The sequence below is a fragment of the Melospiza melodia genome, chromosome 5 (genome assembly GCF_035770615.1).
Source record: "Melospiza melodia melodia isolate bMelMel2 chromosome 5, bMelMel2.pri, whole genome shotgun sequence".
NCBI lineage: Eukaryota > Metazoa > Chordata > Aves > Passeriformes > Passerellidae > Melospiza > Melospiza melodia.
Genome location: NC_086198.1, coordinates 31,443,866 through 31,471,059, shown reverse-complemented (window position 1 = coordinate 31,471,059; position 27,194 = coordinate 31,443,866). Strand labels below are relative to the sequence as shown.

Here is a 27,194-nt window from a genome sequence, read left to right as displayed (position 1 = left end):
ATGGCGGGCGGCGGCGGCTGCCGGCGCGGCCGGGAGCAGCTGGAGCTGGAGCGGCTGGGGCAGGCGGCGCGGGCCGGCTCCTGCCCGCCATCGCCGCCGCTCTCCGTCTGCTCGCGGCAGGCCTGGAGCCGGGACAACCCGGGCTTCGAGCCTGAGGAGGACGCGGCGGCGGCGGGGCCGGTGCTGGAGATGGACGTGGAGTGGGGCAGCGGAGCCGCGTCGTCGCTGGGCAGCGGCACCGGGGGCCCGGCGGGCGGCGGGCGGCGGGCGCGGCGGGGCCCCGCGGGGCGCGGCGGGGCTGAGGGGCCGGGCCGCCTCTCGGGGCCGCCCGACGGAGCCGCGCCCCGCAGGGCGGCCTGGGCCAAGCGCCTGGCGCGGAGACTGCGAGGTGAGAGCGCCCCGGGCCGCACCCCGCACCCTGCCCCGGCTCCTCAGGCGCGGGTGCCGCTTCCTGTAGAGTTGTTTGTAGTCTCTCCTCTGTAGTTGCCTGCAGTGCTCCTTTTCCTCTGCCCGTGTCCTTTTCCATCCTGTGCCTCTATGTCCCCATCTCTTCGTGCACATCTGTCTTCCCGGTTATGGCCCCAGCACACGCAGACGCACCCCCATCTCGCTCCTTCCTTTCCCCACCTCTCTGCCTCCCAGGTGTTGCTCCTGGCTGCTTTCCGTGTGCCACACTCCTGCACAGGGGAAGTTTAGGTTGGACATTAGGATGAGTTTCTTCACAGAAAAGGTGGCATTGGAGTGGACTGCCCAGGGAGGTGGTGGAGTCATTGTCTCTGGAGGCGTGTAAGGAAAGACTAGATGTGGTACTCGATGCCATGGTCAAATTGTCATGGTGATGTTGGGTCATAGGTTGGACGTGATGGTCTCCAGAGGTCTTTTCCAACCTTGGCTTTCTGCCCCACCACCAGGTCTTTGGAAGGTTGGGGCAGAATGCTTGTGCTTCATTTTCAGCAAAACCCTATTCTATAGAAGTGGTTAGGATGGGGTAGGATACCTACAGTGGGCTGCTGGGAGGGTGTTTGAATCACTTTTCTTTTTCTGCAGTATTGTACAGTGCCTTGGTGCTGCCCTTTACAGTCAAGTGCTGTCTGCTGCCACACAGCTGGTGACCAGGGACAGAGTTGGAAGCAAAACTGAGCACATATCATGTGAACATTTGAGGTGTCGTTAAAAGCTTACTGCAGTAACTTCCTGCTGATCTGGCCTTGGGGTGATTTGACAGCAGCAGAGAGAATGCTGGATGGGGAGTCCTTTGGATTTAAGATTGTGAGAACACATTGAAAACCTTCCTTTCTTTTCAGAGAAGCTTAAAATGTCAGCTTCAAAGTACAAGGATTTTAAACAGAGCATCGATTTAAGTGTCGGGTAAATCTTTATAGTTATAAAACTGCAGAAAAAGTAAAACATATTTAGAAAATAAAGATTCTTCTTCTGAAATGTGGATTTTCTGAAGATAGTAGATCGTACTGCTGTTACTGGCTGCCATGGCATCAGTGGAACTATGAAAACAAGCTTGACTATAAGGAAGGATTTGTGCCTTCTCTGATTTTCATGGGCATTCAAAGATTATTTGCTGTAATGATTTCTCTAGCTTTGGCTGTATTGCACCGAAAGAAATCCCTCTTGAACATTGCAATATCTTAGTGGTATGCAAGTCAGACTTGCAGAGATTATGGAAGAGAGCATGTTTTCTTTTTAGCAGGTTTTATTGGGACCATGTTCAATGACCCAAGTCACTTCATAGCAAGAAACCAGAATAACCAGGAAGAACTACCAGGAATAATTGTGTTGGGCATGAATTGGCACTGTGCTGTTTGGAGTCTCCAGTAGAGTGTTTGTTTTAGTCCATTGCTGAGATGTGTAATTTCCTAGGAAAAGAGCTGCTTCACATGTAGAAAGCAGAGTACTTTTATAAAAAGTTTTACAAAGTTTTTATCCTTCAGATGCTCCCTTCACCTTAGTTGTTGCCAAGAAGGAGCCTCCTGTGCATATTTTCAGCTGTGGTGAAAAACAGCAATGTTTGTACATGAGGCGAATGTGAGTCACCTGGTGGTGACCTGGCAGGTGTTGCTCCTGTTCCATCTCTGTTGTGATTTGTGCAGTAGTACTGAAAACAGTTTCTGGTGATTCCTGACCTCCTTCTGTAGGCAAGTGTAGCTAAAGTTGCTGTAGTCGACAGATCCTTTTCTGGCTCTTTGATGAGAATGTTGCCATAAATTCCTGGGCACAGTAAATGTCTGGGTGAGCCTTTGGTGCTGTGGAGGTGCTGCAGGGTGCTGTACTTCTGTGGAATAGGAAACACCTTATCTGAAGGATGTGATCCCTGTGCTGCGCAGTTCAAAGGGGCTGATTGCAAGCCTGACATTATTATTGGGCACTTGAAGGATCACTGTGGGTTTACTGTGGGAAAGAATACTCCACGGTTCTTTAGATATTCCATGGATGTCCATGAGTATCTTTGAAGACTGGAAATGGTGCTTTCAGTTTTATTTCAAGGACTACAGGAAAGTTGGCATAGATTTATTTAATAGAATTGCATCTCACTAGACAGAATTCAACAAGAGGGAACAATCCTTTGGATATCACAAGTGATAGAGTCACCATGGCAAAAAAGATGCCACTTAGTATTAAAGGATGTTCAATGACAGATTGCACTTTACTTGCCATGAGTTATGAAAGAAAAATGCAGAGAGGATTTAAAGTATTGGGACTTTGGTAATTGCTGTAACAGGAGTTTCTAAGTGAATAGAACCGACTATCAGTAGTTGAGGTCCTTCTTTATGTGGATTCTGTTCAGATTCTAACATGAATGTTTGTGAAGTGCCTTTAGTTCCTCTAGTTTTACAGATCTCTCCAGCAAATATCCCAGATGCTGAGACAAGAGGGACTGATTATTCTACTCTCTTAAGGAGGAAGTTGCCAGAAGTTTTGATGGGTAAAAACAAGGTGTATTTCCAGAGCCAGCCTGGAAAGGTAATCCTGCCTTGTAGAGCTGTGCTTGGTCACCCAGTGCTGCCATGTCCTCATGTCTGTCATCACTGATGTGTGTTGGGCATTTCTTGAAAGGTTTTCTTAGTTATTGCTATATAAAGGTACAAAATACCCTTCCCAGTCACTCATTAATTGATACTTTCATGAAGAATGCTACATACAAAATGAGTATGAGCAATTTCTAGTTGCAGATTTATTTGATAAAAATACACAGATTATGTCAAAAAGTTGATGAATAGCAAATGTATATAGGAAAACAAAACAGGTTTGTTGTTTGCAGCAGATGTCACATCCAGCAGTGCTTACCTCTACTATGTTTGATGCATCTAAATCAATATTCTAACAAGAGAAAAAGGGGAATAATATTTATATTGCAAAAATGTTACAGCTAATGAAAGCTCCAAGCTAGCTCATTTAACACAAAAATCATTGTGTGATCCCTGGTGCTGTTTAGTTGGATTTTTTCTTTGCTGTAACTTTCTGTTCTTTGCTGACTTGATTCCTAATAGCAGTCTAATATGACAGAGTTTGAGTTTGGAAACTTTCTGCTTCTGCTCACCACATATCTTATTGGTGAGTAATTGCTGACAGCCGGGACTTGGCTTTCTCGCCAGCTTAGCTCACTGCCTTTTCCAGCCTTTTCCTCCTCTCTTCCATAATGTCTTCCTGCCTTTATTATGAAGGTTGCTAGTGCAACGTAGTGCTGTGCTAGAGGCTGAATTTATTGAGTTATTATTATTAGTGACTCAGTAAATGTTCTTGGATTTGTGTTTTTGTCTTCAGAATGACCTAATGGGGAGGATTTGGCATTCAGTGTAGTAAAGTTGCGGTCTTTTTTCTGCACATTTTCAAACTGGGCCTTAAAGAACAGCTTTGGAAAAGCTCTCCTATTTGGGGGCTGACACTAGGGAAGGCCCTAAGTTACCAATTAAACCATGTGAACAGAGATTAATGCTTAAACTGTTAGTGCTTGCTGTGCCCATGCAAGAGAGGTTTCCAGGTTTATGTCACAACTTAAAAATGTGGTAGCTGAAAGGCTTCAAGAAACATCTAAGACATTTTTTTCTCATTTATGCAGGTAGTGGTCAGAGCTTCCTTATTCCCATCTCTGTTAGCAAACAAAGGTCTGCAGCTGGCAGCTTAGCCCGTTGTCTTAGCCTTGCAGCAGTGCTTGCAGATTGACTGAACTCATGCTTCATTGTCAGGTTTATAATGCATTTTGGCTATCCCTTGTTACTGTTCCATTTCAAATTACTGTGGTATGTTTGATGGACCCAGGATTTTCCTAGGGAGTTTGAGGTTACTACATTTCCATCTACTATGAAGGTAAAGGATGTTTTGAAAGGTTAGCTGTTTAAAACACTTGCAAAGGATGGAAGTTTACTGCAGTTCTGTAGGAGTGAATTTTTAGTTTTAAATGCTTTTTCACTGATCAGAAACTGAGGTCAAATTGCCTTGCTTTAGGTTTAAATGAGGAGAAGCTCCATGAAGGGAGCAGTCTGAGCAACAGCAGCTGTTCCCAGCTTTTTTTCTACTCTATACTAGACATGGGAAATAGGGATGGTGATTGCTAACTGCATTTTGTTTTGAGGTGGTTGTTCCTTTTAAAAGAGTCTATTTAAAAGATTCTTTTGCTTTTTTGTTACCCACTTGGAAGAGATCACCAAAGTTTAATAGCTTCTCTCCCTGTCTTTTTGGGAATATCAAGCATTATATGGAATGAGGACCAGGCAGAGAGTGTTCAGCTGATGCAGTTGCTCAAGCTGACAGCTAGACTGTACAGCAGTTGCTCATTTAGGCTGCTACTGATGTTTAATTGATAACTCTTTGTTGTGCAGGGAAAGAAACCATGCAGAAATGCTCACCAACATCCCTGCTGTGTCTCTTGCCTATCTGAGAGAGGAAGGTTATCATATGGTGTTTTAAAAATAAATTTGACTCAAGTATCCTCCTTTCATGTAGAAAATTAAGACTGCTTCTAAAGGCTCAATAATGAATGTGCATTTTCATTCATTGAACAATGATTTGCATGTTTAAAAGATAACATACCAAAGCACTGCATTTCCATTTCTTGAAGGATGGCTGTCTGTGCATGTCTCTGTATGCTTGTATCTGTTTTTATACCATGTGGTTCTAAGCAACAGTATTTCTGCAATTCTGCTAGAGTTCTGCTGAACTGTTCCTAAATTATTATGGTATCTCATTGATAGTTGATACTGCCTCAGGCCCCATTCTGTCTGCAACAAAACTCCTCTTTCTTAAACTTAAAATCCATAGAAGAACTTGCAGCAATGACAAAGGTTAAGCTTTCAACACCACTTACTATGTCACCTGTGTAACTGTACCAGACATCTGTGCACATCATTATATATATATTTTTCCTTTTAAGGTCTGTGGGGAACAAGACTCATGGAAGAGAGCAACACCAGCAGAGAGCAGTACTTGAAAAGTATTTTACGGGAGCTGATCACGTACATGGTTTTCCTCGTGGTCCTGTGTGTCTGTAAGTACTATCCAGCACCAGTGCATCAGTTCTGTACTACCTGCTTGTGTCATTCCAGAAAGGAGGTTGTTTAATGTGGGAGAATGAATAGACAGGTAGGCAAATACTTGGAATCAAATATTTCTCTTTTTTCTGCACATGGGCTGTTGCTTGAGACTGAAAATACTACAACTTTCTGCATCTTAACAAGCTTAGAATCTTCAGGCAGGATGATAGTAGACTTATTCTTTGTTTTTAGACAGCATTTTTTTATTGTAGTACCACATTGCCGTGTAATACTTCTGCTACACTTTTTGCAATCACTGAGAAGAAATGGTAAATGAAGAGGAGGAGTTAGCCATCCAGGACAAATAATTGAATTGAACATTTGAAGTTCATCAGCAAGATTATATACAGATCACAGCTGGAGACTTCTGTGGTTTGTGCCATTTGTTGTCTTGATACCATATGAAGTATCATAACACTGAAGGGCACAGAACATAGTAACATTACTTTTACAATGCAAGAAAGAACTTCTTGTGGAGTTACAAAATATCTGTTTTATTTGTTTGCTAGGGAGAAAACCAACAAAATGTGCACATTAAGTTAGTGTATCTTTAGAAAGCCAGTATGTTTCAAGTCTCCAGTTTTTAGTGTGAGCAGTTCTGCCCTAAATGGCTGAAATGCTGGTGGTGACTCTTGAGTTGCCATTTATGATCGGTTTTAATATAACAAAATGATGTTTTAAGTTTTTGTGAGAGGGAGTCTCAGAGTGGAAAAGCAAAGGCAAAACTGCACTGATAGACTGTCTCTGAGAGCAAGTCTGCTCTGCTTGAACATAACAGAATTACTAAAAAGCCCCAATTTTATACTATTGACACAACTGTTTTGATGTTGTACTGCAGGCATGTTTATATATGAAATATCATGTTTTTTTCCTTCCTGAGTAATTTAAGAGTGCTTAGAGTAGGTTTATGAACAAAGCAGTGCAAGGATTCTTGTCGCTGGCACACTGTAACCCCAGGAGAAGTGTTGCAGTGAGGGGTCTGCTTTAAAGTGAAATTTGTTTCAGCAGGAGAAGTTTGGCTCTTAACAGGCTGTTAACTGTTTGTTTTGCTACAGAAAAAGATTTTTGCTAACAGAATAAAGGGAAAATGTAGTGTGTTAAATATCTGGAGATATTGCTAACTTATTAGTATTTTTTAAGTATCCTTTTTATTTTACACATAAGCAATAACTGGAGGTCAGTCTGGTTCTGTGGCTTGGCATGCCCTAGGAGAGTGCTTCCCAATGCAGGCTAAATGCTGTGAGCATTTCTTGTTCTCTTGTTGTTTGGAGAGTAATGTTTAGAGAGAATCCAGGTATTGCACAGTCATGTGATATATTCCATCCATGTGCACAGCAGAACTCTGTTAAAAATAATTTTTGCTCTCTGGTTGTTAAGGGAAAAAAAAAAAGTTATAAATTTTAAACAATTATCAAAACTGACAGTAATTGTTCAGTGTAGGCCTAATCTTTCAGATTCCTCTGAGTTTTAGCCACAGAGTGGTTCAAGTATTTACAGGTGGTAACAATACCTATTGGCAATGGAGAGACAGAAGCATCTGAGCTTGGATCAGAAGCCAATTTTATTGAGAATACAAGGCATTTATATATGATTTTACTGGTATGGCACTTCATTAAGGTTCTATTTTTGGTAACAATTTCCCATTGGTTACATATTCTTCATGACATGACATGACATCACATCACGTCACCTGGTAACATTATCTTATCACAAAAGTTTCACAACATGTCTCTTGCTCACTTCTTGCCCAGGGAGAATTTATCTGTGTTTGTCTCTCCCAAGGTTTCTGCTTGATCAGGCCTAGGATATCAGGCTCCTTTATCAGTTCCATTGTACTCTGTTTTATTCCCCATAAATACCCATGCCAAAGACTGTTTCCTCAACGCATCTTAGTTTTGTACATCATTTTATAATTTATGCTCTGTGGCCCTCAGCCATACCTTTGGCCCTGTGTGAGGAAATACAGTCATTTATTTTCTGTGGGGAGTTTCTCTTAAAGGCACTGCACATCTGTACTGGACGTTCATTGCTTAATCCATGTCATTCCCAGTGCCCTGCAGTATCCTGGTTGACTGTCATTATCTGCTCAAGCAGAGCATAGTTGTCCTGAGGTCTTTGTGCCATCTGTGCCAGTTCTCCATGCATGCCTTGGGTAGCACAAACCACCTAAAAGGCCCTGCCAGCCTCTCTTCAGGCGGCTGAATTGTGCCTTTTTTCCTTGAGGTTTACTTTGGTAGAAGCATTAATGATAGAATGAGATGTGGAAAGGAGAAGAGAGTATTACAAATTGGTTGATCAGTCTACCTTCACTGCTTTTTGTATTTTAATCCCAGTTGACAGATAAATGCTGCTTGGTGTGGATTTTGTTTTGGAGCTTAATAGTTCCACTACAAAATCTGTACAAATTCAGCTTGATGCATTCAAAACAAATAAAGGCTTTTGTTGGTTTTTTTCCCCCCTCTTTCTTTCATTCCTTTATCTCTCACTCCTTACCAAACCTTCTGCAGTGACTTATGGGACAGTGAGTTCCAGTATGTACTATTATACAAGGGTTATGTCACAGCTCTTCCTGGAAACACCTGTGTCAAAAACGGAGAAAACTGATTTCAAAACTTTGTCCACAATGGATGACTTCTGGAAGGTAATCTAAACCCAAGTTTTTATATCTCTGTTGCTGTGGTTCACTGGTACTGTCATGAACCTTAAATTTTACCTTTAGAATCTTATTTCCTAATGTGGTCAGACTTGTGCATGAAAATCTATGTGCACAATGTCAAAGCTATGGAACAAAGTAGGCCTTTAATATGTGAAAATTTAGAGCTCAAATAATGTTGGTGGGGCAGGGTAGGGCCTGTGGGATGTCTTTGGAGGGCAGGTAATAGTAAAGTCTTATGTCAGAGAAATTATTAACTGCAATTCTAACACTTCTGTGGAATGAAGAGCTACAAAAACAGTGCTGGTAGCATGCAAACTGAAGTTCTGTCATCCTCCCCAGTTCACAGAAGGCCCTTTGCTGGATGGTCTTTACTGGGAAATGTGGTACAACAACAAAACCATGGCAGAAAACAAAAGCTTCATTTATTATGAGAACCTGCTCCTAGGAGTGCCTCGCATTCGGCAGCTGAAAGTCAGAAATGGTTCCTGCTCCATACCTGAAGATTTAAAGGAGGAAATCAAAGACTGCTATGATGTCTATTCTGTAGCTAATGAAGATACTGCTCCTTTTGGGCTCCGGAATGGAACTGCGTACGTAGCATTCCTGTAGATACATACTCATTTTTTATATACTAGTCACCCAGTTTTCTAACTTAATTTTACAGTGTTAGTCAAAGGAACTTTGTAACTTCTTTCTCGGAGGTTACATCAAAACTTTGTAGCAAGGACCCTCTGAATTAAAGTATATTTAATAGCTAATGCATGTTTTTTGGTCAGGTTTGGTTGGTGTCTGTTTTATTAATTGTAAGTTGAAAGTGGAAAGACCAATGTGCTCTCTTTCATTTCTGAACTAGCTGGACATACACCAATGAGAAGGATTTGAATGGCAGCAGCCACTGGGGCTTGATTGCCACGTACAGTGGGGCTGGTTATTACCAAGACCTCTCGCGGACCAGAGAAGTGACAGCTCTGCAGATTGCAAGCCTGAAGGAGAACCTGTGGCTGGACAGAGGGACCAGAGCAGCCTTCATTGATTTCTCTGTGTACAATGCAAACATCAACCTGTTCTGCGTGATCAGGTATGAACAGAATCACCGCAGTGTTCAGTTGCACAGCGTGGGTTGTAAACTGGGGTTTTCTTGTGATGGCTTTGTTTTGGGGACATAGGTGTATGGGTGATATTTTTGCCTGAAGTCCGGGAGAAATGATGAGGACTCCTCCATGGATATCAGAAAACTAATTAATTAATTAATTTATTATACTATATTATTCTATATTATATTACACTATATTACATCTAAACTGAATCTGCGCAAGCACCCAACTGCACAGAATCTTGTGACTGTCTGCTGACTGACAGTCTGCCCATGTGCTTGGCCCTGATAGGCCAAGGAAACAAAACCCCGTCACTTTGGGTAAACAATCTCCATATTGCATTCTGCTTTGGCACAACACAGGAGCAGCGAATGAGATAAGAATTGTTTTGATCATTCTTTTCTCTGCTTCTCTCACTGCTTCTCTCAGGTTCAGAGAATGTGAATCCCACATAGGTGAGTGTATGTTTTGTGTAAAAGAGACAGACAGCTGAAGTGCCATACCTCCCTGTCAAAGAAGTGAGGCTCCTCACGGAGTCTGTCCCAGCTTTCCTGGTGCCACCATGCCTTGGGTGCAGTTTGCAGGAGACCTTTCTAGAGAGTTAGCATATTCAAGTAAATACATGGGTGTAGAGCATCAGCCTTTGGTTTAGACAGAATGAAACAGGCAGAGATGAAAACAAATCTTTCAGTCTCTGTTTCCCCACTGTTCCTGAAAGGCTTTGAGTTTTAGTCAAAAGTGAGTGTGGTCACGTTTACAACTTTTGTGTGGTGTGAAAAATTGGAATCATATATGGGTTTGTTTCTATTATTTAGATAATTGTACAAATAAACCCAAGTGTCTTTTAGTAGTGCTTTTCATCAGTTCTTGTTAAATTAAATTCTTTTTTTTCTTTGCCTTTTTTTAAATGCAGGTTGCTAATAGAGTTTCCAGCCACTGGAGGCCTGGTTACATCTTGGCACTTTCAGCCTGTGAGGCTGATTCATTACATCTCCACTTTTGATTTTTTCCTGGCAGCCTGTGAAATGTCCTTCTGTCTTTTTGTTCTGTATTATATGGTGGAAGAGGTCTTAGAAATTCGCATTCACGGACTGCGCTACTTCAGAAGTGTTTGGAATTGCCTTGATATCCTTATCATTGTGGTGAGTAATCTTTGTAATCAGGCTAAAATTGCTTTCTAGAGTGCACTTTGTGGGAGACATGAATTACTCAGTGTTCCTGTTGTGGTTTTAAAGTACAGGGCCATCATTAGGAAGGATACTTCCAGACTATTAGGGTATTCAGTCTGAATATGACAATTTTAGTCTGTGTTTCACAAAGTTGGTTGTTCTGTCTTCAGTGCTTTCAGCCTGGTGCAAAGTTAGAGTATTTGTCCATCATGCATTTGTGGTTTTTGTTTATACAGACTTTTACTGAAGGTGACAAACTTGCCCTCCCTTCTACATATCTGGTACAGACTATTGGCTTTCAAATAAGAAAATCATCTGCTTTAAAGAAGTGATTTACATTTCAAGGAATGGGACTTGGATTTGAATATGTTTGCAAAGAACCACAAGGAGATTTATCTTGGTATTAAATACTCACCAGCTAATACCAAGTTTGAAGTAGTGCCTCAGAATTGTAGAGTGCTAGCAGCTGTCTGGGTTAAGTGGACAGTGTTGCACATTAGTAATCTTAGTGTGCCAAAAAATATGAGCTTTGGATATAAAGCTGCATAATGTAATTCTCTCTAGACTCAGATCAAGCTGTGCTTACCAAAAGTGTACAAAGCCAGAAATGCTGAAACAGTTCCAGTCCTGTACTTGTTTTATATCTTCAGGATTGGATTAATCAAAGGCTTCAAGTCTTGAAGCCGGTATTTGTAATCCAGGGAAATATTACTTGCATCACAGTGCTTTGTAAATGAAGGGCTGCTTAGGAGGATGTTTACATGAACTGTGTGCTGATTTTTACACTTAAAGGTTGGGCAGGGAAAAAATGCTTTGCTATTACAGTCAGTGAAGAGTATTCTACTGTGAGTGTAAAATTCAGATCACACAAGAGGTCAGAATTCTCTGTTTATGTGTTGCCTGAGGGGCATTGTTTAAATGTAGGATTATGTACTTATGACTCTGTTGTATTCGTATTGTTGCATAATTATATTTCCTGAGTCTCATACCTTCTTGGTGGTTTTCTCATGGCAGATCTTCACAGCAGTGGTGTTGTTGCTTCTCGGTCAGGGCTCCTCTCCCAGGCTCTCCCTGACCACCCCGCCCCCTTTTATCTCAGTTACCTCCATGGGCTACAGCTGCTGCCCAATCAAGGACATCACAGCTGCAGCCCATTTACAATAACTAGAATCAGGGCAGGGTCACTAATACAATACAAAGATCTTTCACTGCCATACATATATTTACAATACATAAGTTAACTCAGGCCCCTACATTTCCCCCTTTTCTTTTAGCAACTTTACAATTACAATATACATATCTGTCCCAGCTCTCAGGCTGCCACAGCTCTCAGCTGTCTTTTCTTCTAGAGTCCCAGCTCTCAGGCTGCCACAGCTCTCGGCTGTCTTTTCTTCTAGAGTCCCAGCTCTCAGGCTGCCACAGCTCTCGGCTGTCTTTTCTTCTAGAGTCCCAGCTCTCAGGCTGCCACAGCTCTCGGCTGTCTTTAAACACACACACAAATCCCTAGATGTTCCCAGGCTCTTCTCCTCAAAGGCCATAGTCTTACAGCTCTCTGAAAAGCCATAATCTTATAGCTTTCTGCTGTTACAGCTCCTCGATTTAAAGGCCTTACTATATTCTAGAGTCCCAGCTCTCAGGCTGCCACAGCTCTCAGCTGTCTAGTCCCAGCTCTCAGGCTGCCACAGCTCTCAGCTGTCTTTTCTTCTAGAGTCCCAGCTCTCAGGCTGCCGCAGCTCTCAGCTGTCCAGGGGATTCCATACCTTCTTTCGATGTTCGTTGTGGCTGCAGATCTTTATCACGTCGGGGTCACCAGATGTTGTATTCATATTGTTGTATAATTATATTTTCTGAGTCTCATAGCTTCTTGATGATTTTCTCATGGCAGATCTTCACAGCAGTGGTGTTGTTACTTCTCGGTCAGGGCTCCTCTCCCAGGCTCTCCCTGACCACCCCGCCCCCTTTTATCTCAGCTACCTCCATGGGCTACAGCTGCTGCCCAATCAAGGACATCACAGCTGCAGCCCATTTACAATAACTAGAATCAGGGCAGGGTCACTAATACAATACAAAGATCTTTCACTGCCATACATATATTTACAATACATAAGTTAACTAAGGCCCCTACATGACTCTCCATTTGTGGTGAAGTGTTCACTTACAGTAATGAACAGAACATTTGCAGAAGTGAAAGCAAGAAACCTCTGTGGTAAAACTGCAGCTTCTCTGCAGTTCTGGGCAGTACTGCTCAGTCTGTGCTCTGGAGAAACTGTAGTACCTTTTTGGCTACTGCTGTCTTTCTGTTCTGTGTTCTTTTTCACCTTTGTCTGTTTGAATTCCTTACATTTTCTTCTCTGCGACAACATCACTTCTGTAATACTGCTAGCTGCCACTGTCATCTTGTTGTTCACAAACAGTGGCAAGGAAATTACTTTTAAATCTTCTTACTCCCAGACTATTTGTCTGTAGTCCAGGACTATAATGGTTTTATTGTGAAATGCATGAAGTTCCACATATCTTAATTTTATCTGACGTAGATGTCTCAAACATGTTGTTTTAAAGCCCTAATTACTTTTTGTAAATTTGTGTGTTTCTTTTGTCCTCAGCTGTCTGTGGTAGCTATAGGAATTAACATCTATAGGACATCAGCTGTCGATATGCTCCTGAAGAAGCTGCTGGAAGATCAGAACTCATTCCCCAATTTTGAACCCTTAGCATATTGGCAAATGCAGTTTAACAACATTGCTGCAGTCACAGTGTTTTTTGTCTGGATTAAGGTAATTCAAGACACACATCTTTATTCTACTGTTAGAATGTAAGCAGTATTCTGAGTTTCATGAGACACATTATTTGAGGTTTACTCATGTTTCTCTCAAAGTCAATCATGTGAGAAAGTCAGAGCAGTGGTAACTTCTTGCAGATGAAAAGCTAAGTTGTAATTTGCCACAGGTGTAGTCAGCTCTTGTTTAGGTCTAGAAAAAGTAGCGAGTCCTTGTGTTTTGTCAGCAGACATGTTAAGAAATGTTTTTATTATTCCTCAATTGATAAGTCAGTAATTCTTACTGGGTATTGCTTTGTCTCTAGCCATGTTCAGGACATCTTATGTAAAAGAGCAATTATGTTAAGCAATTATGTTAAGAAATTGTCTTCCTTCTCTTTTCATCTTTTTTCTTTGTTTTTTTTTTTTATTTTAACAGCTTTTCAAATTTGTTAACTTCAACAGAACGATGAGTCAGTTATCCACCACAATGTCTCGCTGTGTCAAGGATGTAATTGGCTTTGCCATTATGTTTTTTATTATTTTCTTAGCATATGCTCAGTTGGCCTATCTTGTCTTTGGCACTCAAATTGATGACTTCAGCACTTTCCAAGATTGCATGTAAGTACAGGTATAAAAAAAGGAAAGAAGATTTTGGTGCGTTGGTGAATCAGTTACTTTATCAGAGGCAAATCCTGTGATGTCCGTCTAAGCAGATAAGCTGCAGGCACACTGCTGTTGATATAACCTGGTAGCAAACACGTTTTTATTGCATTTTAATCTCTGTATTATTGCTGTCAGAGCAGTAAGCTAAAAATGGCAGGGCTGGGTTGGTGTGATATGATTTTTATAGGGGTTGGTTACATTCCTAGACAAAGCAATGACTCCATGTTCAGTGGTTAAATGCTTATTGAAATACTGGATGCATAATAAGGTTGTGTTCGTGATAGTGTTCATAGTTGCTTGACTCAGAGTCCATCTTAGACAATCACAAAATTTATAAGCATCTGGAATCCAGGAGAGAGAGAGAGGACTTAATATAAGATTGCTGATCAATTTTTCCTTGATCGATTTGGTGCAACACAACCTGATTGTAACTGAGGAAATTAGTAGGTTGTTCAGTCACTGATTTCCTCTGCTCCCTTACACCGGGGCAGTGTAGCAAGGAGTTTCTTGCAGAGAAGTGAAGGAACTGGAAATATGCTGATTGTGCCATAAATTGCCAAGCTTCTTCCAGCTTAGAGGGAGAGGGTTGGGGTTGTATGTGTGTAAGGAAGATGGGACTGGATCTAAGAGCTTCACGGTAGTAATTGTTAGTTTGTTCTGCTTCCTGTTGTGACCAAAAAGGAGAAATAACCCCCATGGCTTTGTTCTGTGTGTGCACCTGACTGTGAGTTGGGTTATGCCTATAAGATGTGCTTGATGAATTGTTTTTGCAGACCCTGATAAAGTGTTACAAGAGTGCAGATCTCTCTGCAGCCTGTCAGTCCCACTGCTAGAATAAAATAGGTTGAGAATCCTCACACAGCTCCAGTAATATTTTCTCCAACTCCTGGATGTGTTTTGTTTTTTAAGATTTACTCAATTCCGCATCATTTTGGGAGACTTCAACTTCACAGAGGTTGAAGAAGCTAATCGAATTTTGGGACCTGTTTATTTCACTACATTTGTGTTCTTTATGTTCTTCATTCTTTTGGTATGTACACTTTGTTTATATGGAGTGTGTCAGTGGCTGCTTTTGCATCACTTGTCCTTTGATTCCTCCTGCTACTTTTGGGGCTTTTTTGATAATGATGAGTGTATGGCCCATGAAGGGGCCTGACTGCTACATGCTGGTCACTACACTCTTTCCTCGCTATACTCTTTTACACTGTTTTTCCTCCTTTAGAATTGATTTGCATAGTATATTTTTTGTCATTCTCATGTAGTGATCCACATTTTTAATTTATTATTATTATTAATTTTATTTCTAAAATCTGAATAGTGCCTGGTAGTCAGATACAGCAAGGCTGTCTCTTTTGGTGAAAAGTACCTGTACTGTTCTTGATTCATAAATTGCTCTAATGTGTGGCTGGCTGGGTTTACAACAGCTTTGTTCCTGCATGCCACACACAGCTTTGCCTGCTGCAAGAGCATGGTTCTTCAGCAGTCCTGTATCATCATAATTTTTAGTGTTATTTAGTGACCCTCAAACTTAGTGCAGCTTTTTGTTACTGTTTGAGATGAGGAGGAATGGCATTCAGATTTTATTTGTGGGAAAATACTTCATCTTGGATGAAGTTCACTGGTAGGGATGCAGAGAATTTCAAATCTTTTGTGAGGAATTTATGTGTTTGGTGAGATGGACCAGGATTCAATGGGAAAATAACAAATATGTCACTATGTGCCAAAGGTTCACATGAAGCAGGTTTCCTGTTTGCTTTGTAGCACCTAAAGTGTTCCAGAGGAACAGTCTAGTGTCCAGCAAGGGAAAGAAATCTCTTTTTTCTAAGGGGCAACAGAAAAGGACTGAAAAGTGAAGTCAGAGCAGGTTATCCAAAATACTCACTATAATTTGTGTGGTTTTTAATATCATTTTGTCTGAATGAAATATTGGTGCAAGTCCCTTCAGACCACTCTGGAAATTCAGTTAGGGAAGATGAGCAGAAAGCACCAACTCTTAAAGCTGGGCAAAATAGCAGCAGAAAATAGCACAACAGTGAGTTGTCAAGTTACCTCTTACTTCTCTGGTGTTGGGCATGAATGCATAAGGATACAGCACTGAAAGATTGTCCCAAAGCATGTTTTAAAAGTCCATGAAGAAACAGAGGATAACATTGCCTTTCTACATTGAGCATGCCAGTAAATTGAGTAACTCTTCTTGAATATGCAATTTGTAATTCAGTCATGCTTACTCCATGTCTAGCAGGAGCCCTTCAGCAATGAGAGCATGGTTTGATTAAGTTACATGCTTGGCACAGAGTTAGTGAGACCAATATTTTCTCCTTTCTCTGTACCAGAAAGAGCTCTTTCCAGAGCTGGTGCCATAAATGCCAAGTGCCTGATTTTAAGCTTTTTGATTTTATCTTTAGTTTGAAATGCAAGCAGAGCTGTAAATAGATAAGAACATTTGTTTTGTACTGATTATTACAGGATGAGTAGTTAACTTGATTCCTCAGGCATTTTTGTTGCCAGCCCTTCTGCCTGGATTAATTCACAGCTGTTACCTATGTAAGCTTTGCTTTGCAGGGTTTACTGCCACTGCTGTGTGTAGCTGTGAACTGTCTCTGGAAAGGAATTCTCCAGTTATGTTAATAACCAGTGATGTTGATTAAAATTTGTTATACTTCAGCACATCATATTTCAATATCAAGCTCTGGATGTTAGTTTCATTTTAAACAGATCACCATTTTCTTCTGGCCTTTTGAAACAAAATCCATGTTAAGGTCTGCACAACAAGGTCATAGGAGTAGTAGGGCTCAGTCCTGTTGAAATTTGAAATTTCAACATTTTTGTTTTCTCTTATGAACAGAACATGTTTTTGGCCATTATCAATGATACCTACTCTGAAGTCAAATCAGATATGGCACAGCAGAAGGCAGAAATGGAATTGTCTGACCTTATCAGGAAGGTAAATGTAATGCTTTGTTTGTTTGACATCTTATTCATCACATCTGGATTTATTTCATAAAATACTATATAAACTGTACAAAGTAAAGCTGGCAGCAGCTAGTGAGAGTACACATCTCAGTTAAAATAAATTAATCTGAGCTGAGTGTAAATTAAATTAGTGAAAACTTCCCATCACAATGTATTTCAGTCATCTGAGACTTTGCCTTGAATGATCACACTGAACACACTGAATGAGATTATACAGTAGCTAATTTCTGTAATCAATATACTTATTAGGAATCTCGTTTCATGAGAAACAACAGAATTTTACTTTCTCTTTTAGGGCTACAACAAAGCCATGATCAAACTTAAATTGAAGAAAACTACTGTTGATGATATTTCAGAAAGTCTGAGACAAGGTGGAGGAAAACTCAATTTTGATGAACTCCGGCAGGATCTCAAAGGGTAAGGGAGTTGTTACTTCTTATCTTGAATAGTATCCCCAGGGACTTGTGGTGTTAGCTTTGTGATGTGATTTTCCTCTAGCAGAAGCACACTAATGTGGATAAAGACACACACCAGAGTGTTTTTCTCTGCATTATGGCTGGTGTTGGCATCACATATCAGAGAAAGGTTTTGGGGCTCTGGGGCCCAACCTCCTTGAACTTCTGTGTTTTGGGGAGAACAACACAGAAATCTCTGAGGAAGAGATTTCTCCTCAGAAATCTCCTCAGAAATGACAGAAACATTACCATTTCCTCAGAAACATTACAATTTCTCCTCAGAAATGACAGAAACATTACCATTTCCTCAGAAACATTACCATTTCTCCTCAGAAATGATAGAAACATTACCATTTCCTCAGAGACCTTTGAGGAAATGGTAATGTTTCTGTCAGACTGCTGCAGGAGTTTGTGAACCAGTCGGGAGTCCAAGGCAAGGGTACAAATCAAGGAGATATAGAAGGGAGTTGTGAAGGAGAAATGTTCAATGTCGGGAAGACTGATGCTTCAACTAATGAACAATAAGGACTGAGGGGTTTTTATCAGTGTTGTGAATCTGTAGGCAACAATGGGATGTCTGTGTCTTGAGGATGAAAGTCCATTTGAAGTGAAATGTTTTCTAATACACAGAGTTCTTTCAGCATCTGAAAAATGGAAAGTGAAGGAACTGCTTTTACTGCCTTTTCAGGAAGGGGCACACGGATGCAGAGATTGAAGCAATATTTACCAAATATGATCAGGATGGGGACCAGGAATTGACAGAGCATGAACATCAGCAGATGAGAGATGACCTGGAGAAAGAGAGGGTGAGCTCAGCATTAGGAGTGGGATGCTGCCAGCATTGTCTGCCAGTCTGCTCCCTGCACTGGTTTCCTGCCTCAGAAAAATCCTCTTGTCTCCCTTCACTTTTGCTGTCATTCCTGGCTGGCTGAAACTGATAGAGGACAGGAGCTCTTTGACCTTGACACCACCATCCCCCATGTACAGGTGAAGGGTTTTAACATCTTCTCTCTCTCTCTCTCTGGCTTGTGTTTTCACAAAGGAGGATCTGGACCTGGATAGGAGCTCTCTACCACGTCCTCTGAGCAGCCGCAGCTTCCCCCGGAGCTTGGACGACTCTGAGGAGGATGAGGATGAAGACAGTGGACACAGCTCCAGGAGGAGGGGCAGCAGCTCCAGTGGGGTTTCCTATGAAGAGTTCCAAGTGTAAGTTTGTCCTTCTGAGGGGGACAAATCTGCATGTTGGGTTTTGGTTTGTTTGTTTGTTTTTTTTATTGTGGGTTTTCTTCTTTGGGTTATATAGTATTCTCTCCTTGATATTATTCAAATTATTTATAAAAGCAAGTGTTAGGATTTTGTTGTACATAAATCACTCCTTTTAGTAGCTTTCAAATAATATCTGAACTGGAAGTGCCTTAGAGAGCCTCATGGGAGTTGGTTAGAATATAGAAAATCAGAATAAACAAAAAAAAAAAAAAAACAGCAACAAATCCCCTGTCCTTAAAATCTTGTCACTGAAAAGTCAGACAAAAGGGTTATGTTACAATAATGCCAGAAAATACTTTTGTGGTGTTTTTAAGTAGTAAACCCTTGAGTTTATTTTAAGTTCAGTGAGAGCTTTAATGGTTGTTTCTAATAAGATTTAAGTTACTCATGAGTGTTTATTTTGTCCGAAGTGATAGATCTCCATATTAATTAATTACAGCAACACTGGCTGAATAAAGAATTTTATAACTGGAACCAACAAATTTCCATGATGATGCCCTAAGAGCAGTGAAAGCAGAGTGCAAGATGTACTTTTTTCCCCCATGTGCTTTGCCCCTGTTTTACTTTCTTGCTCTGGGATGCCTTATCCCTCCTGGCTGGTAGGTTTGTGGGAAGTCAGGGGCGTGTTTGGATAACAGTGATGTCTCATCCTTGTCTGCCCTGGTGTTGACATGCTAGAACAGTGCTGTCTGGGCGGTGTCCGAGCCACTGAAGCTCCCACTTATTGCCCCCAGGCTCATGAGGCGGGTGGATCGCATGGAGCATTCCATTGGCAGTATCGTCTCCAAGATTGATGCTGTTATCGTGAAGCTGGAAGCCATGGAGAGGGCCAAGCTGAAAAGAAGAGATGTGTTGGGAAGGCTGTTAGATGGAGTGACAGAGGTAAGAAACTCACTCTCTGTGATCTGGTCACAACCTGAATGTCTTCCTTTCTGTTGGCAGTTCCTCCTACTGCCTGGCTTGGCAGGATTGAAGGAGTGGTTGTAAAGAGGAGATGGTTGCTTTGGCAGTAGGTGAGTGATTTCAGTTAGGTGTTAGGAAAACATGAAATTTAAAACATGAAATTTTGGGAACATGATTCAAGATTCTGATATGACAACATGTTTTACAGCAGCCCTGTGTCACCATTTAAACCTGTGATCTGGACAGCAGTAGTTGCTGAAGCAGCTCCTCCAATCCTTGGTGTCTGTTGGGATTAATACAATATTTTTTGTGGACTAATATGTTAGAGTCTATGGGATCCAGTCCAGTCTGCTCTTATTCTCCTTTGTTGTTCTGGGACTGTGTGTGGCAGGTGAGGGAGGTCACTTCTGTCACGAGGGTGACCTGACTTCTGCTGCTTCCCCTTTCACTCTCTCTTTCCTTGAGGGCCCTTTGGAAATGGCCAGTGGGAGAAATGTGTTATTTCTGTAGATGCTAAAATCTGTCAGGTGGAACATAAGTTGTGCTTTCCTAGGTGGCAAACTGGGCATTTAATTTCATCCCTGGAAATAAAACACTTTGCTGTGGGAGCTGTATCCCCATTAGCCTATGGAAGTACTCAAGTGGTATAAGAATTTCTTGTGGTTGTATAGGGTTTTGCCTAGACTTCAGTTTGGAAGCTGCACTTCCAGCTTGTGCCTTTTAATGTGTTTAGGATGAGAGACTGGGCCGGAGCAGTGAAATCCACAGGGAGCAGATGGAGCAGCTGGTGCGAGAGGAGCTGGAGCGCTGGGAGTCGGACGACACGGGCTCTCAAATGAGCCACCGGCTGGGAACGCCGCTGGGACCGAGCGGCCAGCCGCGCTCCCGGAGCTCACGGCCGTCCTCCTCCCAGTCAGACGGCGTTGATGCAGGAGCAGGAAATGGGGGCAGCAACATCCATGTGTAGCTTCAGCTTTGTAGGGGATCCCACATGTTTCAGGTCAGTATTCAGTCAGCAAATTCCCCAGCACGAGGGGATCGTTCTGATCAGACCCCTAAGGACATCTTGCACTGGTGGGTAAAAGTAAATATTCACTCCATAAATCATTTTCAGGCCTGCATAAGCCATTTGTAATGCCAGCAGTGAGAGTGTCACCCTTGGAAACAAAAATGCTGGAAACTGAATGGATAGCAAGTGGGAAAATATCCACCAGGACAGAAATCTGATTCCATAAAACTGTTATTGGGAACAATTGCACGAGGGCAGCAAGCTTCAGACAAAATAATGTGCAGTGGCTGACATAATAAGAGGCTATTAATTTTCTGCTTCCTCTTGGAATGTACAATTTTTAAAGGCTTTCAAAAGCAAATTTTAAAATAATATGGCATCAGTTTGTCTTATTCATTAAAACAGCTGACAGATAAAAGGGCACTTTTTTAGAAAATAGGAGTTTCTACTTGTCTTTCTGAGTTATTCTTGTGTACTTAGTATTTTACTTAATTTAAAAGATTTTTTTCCTGTTTTGAGAGGTACATTTCTTTAAGCAGAAGAAAGTGCACTTAGTTTGTACAATTGTAAATTGCATCATTCTGTGGTAGAAACTGAATGCCCTATAAGTAGCATTTAGCAAGAAATACTCTTCACCCAACTAACATAATAATTTTCAGCTAAGTTGCAAAGTGCCTGTTTTTTAATGCTATCTTTTAATGTGTTTCTGGGATAAACATTCCAAAGGTTCTTAGATAAGTACAGCTACTTTGCAGAAAATACATTATTTAAAAGCACACAAAATTGAAAACCACTGAGTTTTCCTTGGGTGTGACAGGGAAAGGGGCAGAGAAGTTTCTGACGGTTGGGAAAATCTGATCTTGTGCCATGTGAAGTTCTAATCACATCTCAACTATGTGGTCTGTATTTACATTTAACTAAACTGCTTGTGAAATGGTTAGCTACATTTCTACATAGACTTCTCTGCTGAGGTGCAGCACAGGATTCCTTTGGGAAGGTGTTTGTATTACAATCACTGGTTTTTAGCATTTTTAGTATTCCCTCTGCTCTGTGTCATAGAAGCTTTATTTTTGAAAGGACATGCAACGTTGAAATTCTGTTGGTTTCCTGTAGAGAGCACCGAGGCAGTGTCTGCAGTTTGGCCTAGGAATGTGTCTCCATGTGTGGAATGCTGGTTTAGGAGGAAGGCTGTCAGTTGTGCTTTTTTCCTGAAGATGGCAGTGTTCTGGTGTTTAAAGACTGAGCTGGTGAAAAAGATAATGGGAAGCCACATAATCAACCTCATCTTAGCTATTAGTAGCATATGCAGAGGAGAAAAGGCCAGTTTAACAGAGTATAAGTGGCATGTGTTATGTTGGTGCCTTCTGTTTCAACAAGCAGTTGGTATCTCTTCATTCTTGTGGGAGTGCTGCCCAGGCAAAGCTTCCATGTTCCATACCTTCTTGCAATGGCATTGCCTGGATGTGTGGAATGCCTTTCCTCTCACCAGGGAACTTGCTAAAACTAAATAGAATTCACACCTTTCCATTTTTGATTTTATGAGAAACCATATGCACAGAAACCTAATTAATGTAAGCTGGAAGAGGACGAAATTCAGTACTGGAATTTTTTAGTAGCTGTGTCTTGGGAACAGAATTAAGTAGGAGAGCAGGTTGTGGTTCTTGTGTGGGTTATTTGGTCCTGTATTGGGAAGGAATTCATACCCTTTCACAAGAGTCCTCATGAACCTGCAAAAACAGTGCACAGCACAGTGGGGGTAGGCCATTTGTGCAGGGTGAGGGCATTCAGATTAAGCTCTCACTTGCCTTGATTGAAGGGTTTTACACCTCAGAAACCTTTCTGAGGGAAGCTTTTCAGTGTTGAACTGCATTTCTGACTGTAAACAGACCAAAGAGAAACACCAGCTGTATTCATGGCCATTGGGTGTGCAAGAAAATAGAAAATACTATACCAAAGCAATTTAAATATACAGAGCCTTGTCTTTATGTTCATATCCAAAATATGTCTTTCAAAATGTAAATTCAGTCACTCAGTTCACCTTTCATTTGTACTATATGTTTATTATGAAAGTGTTTGCATTAATAGCTGTATTTTTTGGGGTATATTTCTGTAACATGTCGTTACTTGATAACAAACTTCATCTTGAAGTGCAATAAGTTTTCATGGAGTACCCATGTGCGTGGACAGTGGGCCTTGCAGTAAGTGCATTGCCGCTTGATAAATGTTACAAACATTTTATTGATGCATTTTTGAGTTTTAGATTATAATATCTTTGTCACTTACTACAAAGGTACAGTTATGCATAGTAATGTACAGTGTTTGGTCTTATTTGGAAGCTGTTAATTATGCAAGTCTTCTACAATGATCAAGAATGAGCACTTTATTTCCTAATAAACATTTTATATAATCTACAAAGCAAATATTGTGCCTATATTTGGTTTGTTTATAATGGAGCATGAAGAATCCTGCATTTTATTTGTGTTTCTTTTAGCTCATATCTTATTCTCAGATTACCTAATAAAGGGAGTAGAGGGTGTAAATGAACACAGTGGACTGGGCTGATCCTGCTGATTCATTACCCAAGCAGTCCTTTTTTAACACTTTATTTCAAATCCGTGTTTCTGCAAATGCACAGATCTGCTTTCTGCTACTTCAGGTAGCAGCTCCCACTACTAGTAACTGTCTCTTCATTAATTGCTGAGTAATTTAAGTATTTTTTTTCTCTATTCCCCCTGCCCCCCGCCTTCATTCAGGAGAGAATACTACAGCATCTGGAGGGTTTGAATAGAGCTTGTAAAACCCAGGCTGTCATGTAAAACCCATGGTTCTCTCTGGACAGCTGTATTAATGAAAATGGAATTATTAATGTGAATACATCTCAATCTTTAGTGAAATACATACATACTGAATTTATTAAGTATATTAAGCCTTTAGTCAATGCAGTATAAAAGTCACAGTGTGTGGGGAGTGGGAACTTTATTGATTTATCTGTTTATTTATTTAATATTGTGTGTATGCTGTAATATTGCTGATTTTGGAAGATTTCTTCAGGAAGTGCAGTTTGAGGTGCATATTTGAAATAAGAGCTTTTTGGAGTAATTCTTCCATGTCCACAGGCATTACTTGGATGTCTTGTATAATCCAAGATTCTTCTCCAGTAAATCCAAACAAGAAGAAAAATTTCGTCAAAAAACTGAGGAAAAGGGGACCTTTATGATTAAAAGCCTGCAAGAAATTGTCACTTGTATAACAAGGACTTCCAGATTTTAAGCACTGATCATGCAAAATAGGTACAGAAAGGTGGAGTGACAGCTTAATGGTTCAGGTGACAGACTGGCATTCAAAGAGTTGTGTTTTATTTGTGTCACCTCACACTGCTGCTTTAGCACACACTCAGCTGCTTCCAGCTTGGATCAAAGGGCTGCTACAGACATGCTGCCTAATCACCAGTAATGCTAAAACCCTGGATTTTCCTTGGATTGGAGATTCTGGCAGCTCTTCTGCTTTGTTTCTACTCCAAGGAATAGTCAGGGAGACTGAAACTGCATCCCAGGATGCAAAGAGCAGCAAACTTGTGCCTTCTGTAACAGGCCTGAATTTGGATGAAATGTGAGAGCAGATCCTACAGCCAGATGTTCAGGTGTTTTGGAGCAGGCCTAGCAGCAGTGGGGTACCAGGAAGGGAGCAAGAAGGGTTTTGAGATGTGAGGGAGTGTACTGGTTTTGTGTGGTTTTCAAAAAGCCATTAGTAGTCAATGCAGTAAGATTGCCAAAGGATCATGACAACTTGTATCAGCCACAGTTTTGCTGGTGACATTTTGCCAAAAGTTGAAACCAGTAATTTCATTCATTTGCAAAGTCATGGAAAGAGTTAAAGATTAGCAGAGACTCACAGGGGACAAAGTGCTCATTAAGGAATTACTCATGAAAAACAAATCAACAATATTCATCTCTTTCAGAGTTAGAATTTGTTTTAACTCCTGTTCAGGTTTTAAGACTTCTAGTTTTGAAAAAAATAATTTCCAGTGAGAAAAGTTAGGCTTTGTTTTCTGGGAAGTCACAGTAGAGGTGTTTTCAAAATAAAAACCTAACACTGTCAAAAATGCCTGTGTGTGCTGCTCAGGCTGCTGCTTTTCACTGCTGCATGGAGAGTGGTGCGATGTAGACTCCGAGAAACACTCAAAGGAGAAGAATGCTCCTTTCAGGCTAAACCTGAAATTACCAATTCATTCCAAGGTCTGAGGTAACCACGCTTCTGTACTGCTACTAGCTTTTCCTGGAGCTGAGGTAGATGCTGTCAGACTGAGTTCCCCAGCTCCTCAGTTTCAGATGTCTGTGTGCAGAGGATGCAGCCACGAGAAACCTTGTGCTGCAGGAAGGCAGAGCTGGCAAGCACTGGAAAGATATTTCCATCTCTCTCAGTGTTCCTGTGATGCCACAGCTGTGTCATAAAGGCCAGCTGTGTTTCCTGGCTTAGTTATTTGAAACAGGTTTGACAAGGGCTTTAACTGTCTTAACTGATTGTAATTTCATGTCCAGCAAGAAGAGGAGGGAGATGTCAATTGGGAGAGGAAAAGCATTTACGTTCAGGATACTTCTCCCTTTTTTTATGGCACAGGAAGATGAAAATAAGATCTACCTGACAGGAGAACTAATTTTTTTAAAAAAAGAAGGGAAATATTTATGTTGAAAGAAGTTGTTCATGTCTGTAAGAACCATAATCACAGATTATTTAGCAAATAGAAGTGTGTCACATGGAATATCCAGGGGAGCAACGCCAGGAGCCTTGGTTGGCATTGCTGCTATTTACATTATCAGATTATATACTCTCTCCTCCTGCTATGTAGCTTTTGTGTAAAAAAACACAGCTGAACACAAAGTGAGCACTTTCACTTCCCTGAATGTTCAAGAGACAGCAAGTTGATGCTTATAAAAATGGCATTCACCAGTTAATATGAGAAAGCTATTCATCTTTTTTTTTCAATTTTCTAAATTATATGTTCTCTTTTAGAAGAACATTTGTATGAAGTGTGCAGAAAACCTGGCACTGTAGCAAGGAATACTGAAAATTTTTATCCAAGAAATAAAAGTTTGAATACTTGTAGTGTATAACAGCATCCCAGAGAAAATTTGCAAACTGAAGTAATTACAAATTCATAACAGGGATCAGTCTGATGTTGCTATCCTAATTGTTTTCTTTCTTCCTTTTCAGTGGATATATTCATTATCATTGTTTGACAGCTTCCAGTGTCCACCTGACATAAATTCTTTCTGTCCTTTATGGTGTTTTTTCCCAGTTCTTGCTCTGTACTGCAAAAACACAGAACTGCAAACCTTTTTATTGATTTGTTCTCTGTTTTAGAGGAGTGCTAACCTACAAGTACATTTCTCAATGCCTGTGGAAAACCCAAATGAAACAAATGTTTTTCCTCACAGGTGGTTAGTATGCAGCCTACAAGGCTCTTATTTTATCCACCAGCACAGAAGTCAAGAAAGATGATGACATTTTTTTATGCAGCCCAAAGCATCCAGACAGTGGTAGTGGCTTCATCAGTAGAACATGGGGGCCCTTGGTGAGAATGAGAGGGTCAGCAAGCAGTCAGACACTTGTTAAATCTTTGCTTTTGAACAAATACAATTTATAAACCCTTGGTACACTGTGAAAAATAAGTAACAATCCCCAAGTCAGTGTAATAGGCCTTTTACATGTGTCATTTGAAAAGTCAGCAGCCTATGTCATTCAGTTGTCCAGGTATGTGTATTTTCCATGCTGTCTAGCCTTCTGAGTCCTCATCAAAAGCCATTCATACTGCTCTGCCTCCAAGCTTACTAACCCGCTTCAAAATTCACTGAAACAATTCTTTATTCCAGAAGAATTGTTCCAACAATTTTAATTATTGATAATTAAATATTTTTAGCACAAAGAAGAAGAATTGAATTGAATAGAATGGGTAGAATTGAATACCAGTGATTTGAGTTTTGCCAGTGCCCTTCTGCATATTAAAAGCTCTCAATTAATACAGGTTTACTCCTTAGGCTGCTCTTAGCATTAGGTTGCAGTTTATTTTTTCTTCTTCTTAATAAATAAATATAGAGCTCTGAATAATGGCATTCTAAATCTGTGTAAGTTTTGAATATTCTTCCTGGGACATGACCACTTCAACTGGGTGATATAGTAGCTGTATCTAGCCCGTTTGCTATCTATTCTTGCCTTCATGAACATGCACTACAAGGAAAAAGCAATTACTTCCAGTTACTGGCACAGAAAATATCAAAACCTTAGTTTCTGTACTGAAAGCAAATAAAATTTAAAAGTGGTATATTTTAAGATTATTATCATAAAGTTTCATTTAAACTAATTGAAATAAATGAGTTTAATATCTCTTTAGAAAGTATCAACCCTCAGCTTGTGATTTATTTTAATTGAAGTTGTTCAGACAGAGGATGTAAAGAAAAATCTTCAACTAGATTGAGTACTCTAAAACCTAAATAAAAGTAAGTCTTATATAGTTTCCCCAAGAGTACAGATTAAATCACTTGCTGTAAAAGTGTACGAAAACTAAAGAGGAATTTTTATACATGAAAACACATTTTCAGTTGAGTTAGTGATATAATCAGAATCATTAAGTTCTGTACATTACAGTTTTTAAATGCTAAATGCAAATGACAAAAAAATCTCAGGAAAACAATGGTATCAGGCAGTTCT

At 40.6% G+C, this 27,194-nt stretch overlaps 1 protein-coding gene across 4 annotated transcripts; it reads left to right on the top strand.

Moving 5' to 3' along the window:
- On the top strand, positions 1–22,909 carry PKD2 (polycystin 2, transient receptor potential cation channel). 4 transcript variants are annotated; one of them, XM_063156802.1, is made up of 16 exons: positions 1–388; positions 5,384–5,497; positions 8,051–8,184; positions 8,539–8,789; positions 9,053–9,277; positions 10,207–10,435; positions 13,066–13,236; positions 13,657–13,838; positions 14,793–14,913; positions 16,729–16,827; positions 17,152–17,273; positions 18,000–18,117; positions 18,354–18,517; positions 19,312–19,459; positions 20,214–20,480; positions 20,595–22,909. In XM_063156802.1, the coding sequence occupies exons 1-15, from the start codon at positions 1–3 to the stop codon at positions 20,445–20,447; spliced, it is 2,700 nt and encodes an 899-aa protein (XP_063012872.1). In that variant the 3' UTR covers positions 20,448–20,480; positions 20,595–22,909. The 4 variants fall into 4 exon arrangements, with proteins under 4 accessions (XP_063012872.1, XP_063012871.1, XP_063012874.1 ...); XM_063156801.1 differs by having other exon boundaries at positions 20,214–22,909; XM_063156804.1 differs by lacking the exon at positions 1–388 and adding an exon at positions 1,508–2,976 and having other exon boundaries at positions 18,357–18,517; positions 20,214–22,909.
- The last annotated feature ends 4,285 nt before the right edge of the window (positions 22,910–27,194 follow it).

Bases quoted from the DNA above. Each gene is read 5' to 3' on its own strand.
- PKD2 (XM_063156802.1), top strand. From the start codon at position 1: ATGGCGGGCGGCGGCGGCTGCCGGCGCGGCCGGGAGCAGCTGGAGCTG. The intron at 389-5,383 runs GTGAGAGCGCCC...TTTCCTTTTAAG, and splicing joins CCTGGCGCGGAGACTGCGAG to GTCTGTGGGGAACAAGACTC. The intron at 17,274-17,999 runs GTAAGGGAGTTG...CTGCCTTTTCAG, and splicing joins CTCCGGCAGGATCTCAAAGG to GAAGGGGCACACGGATGCAG.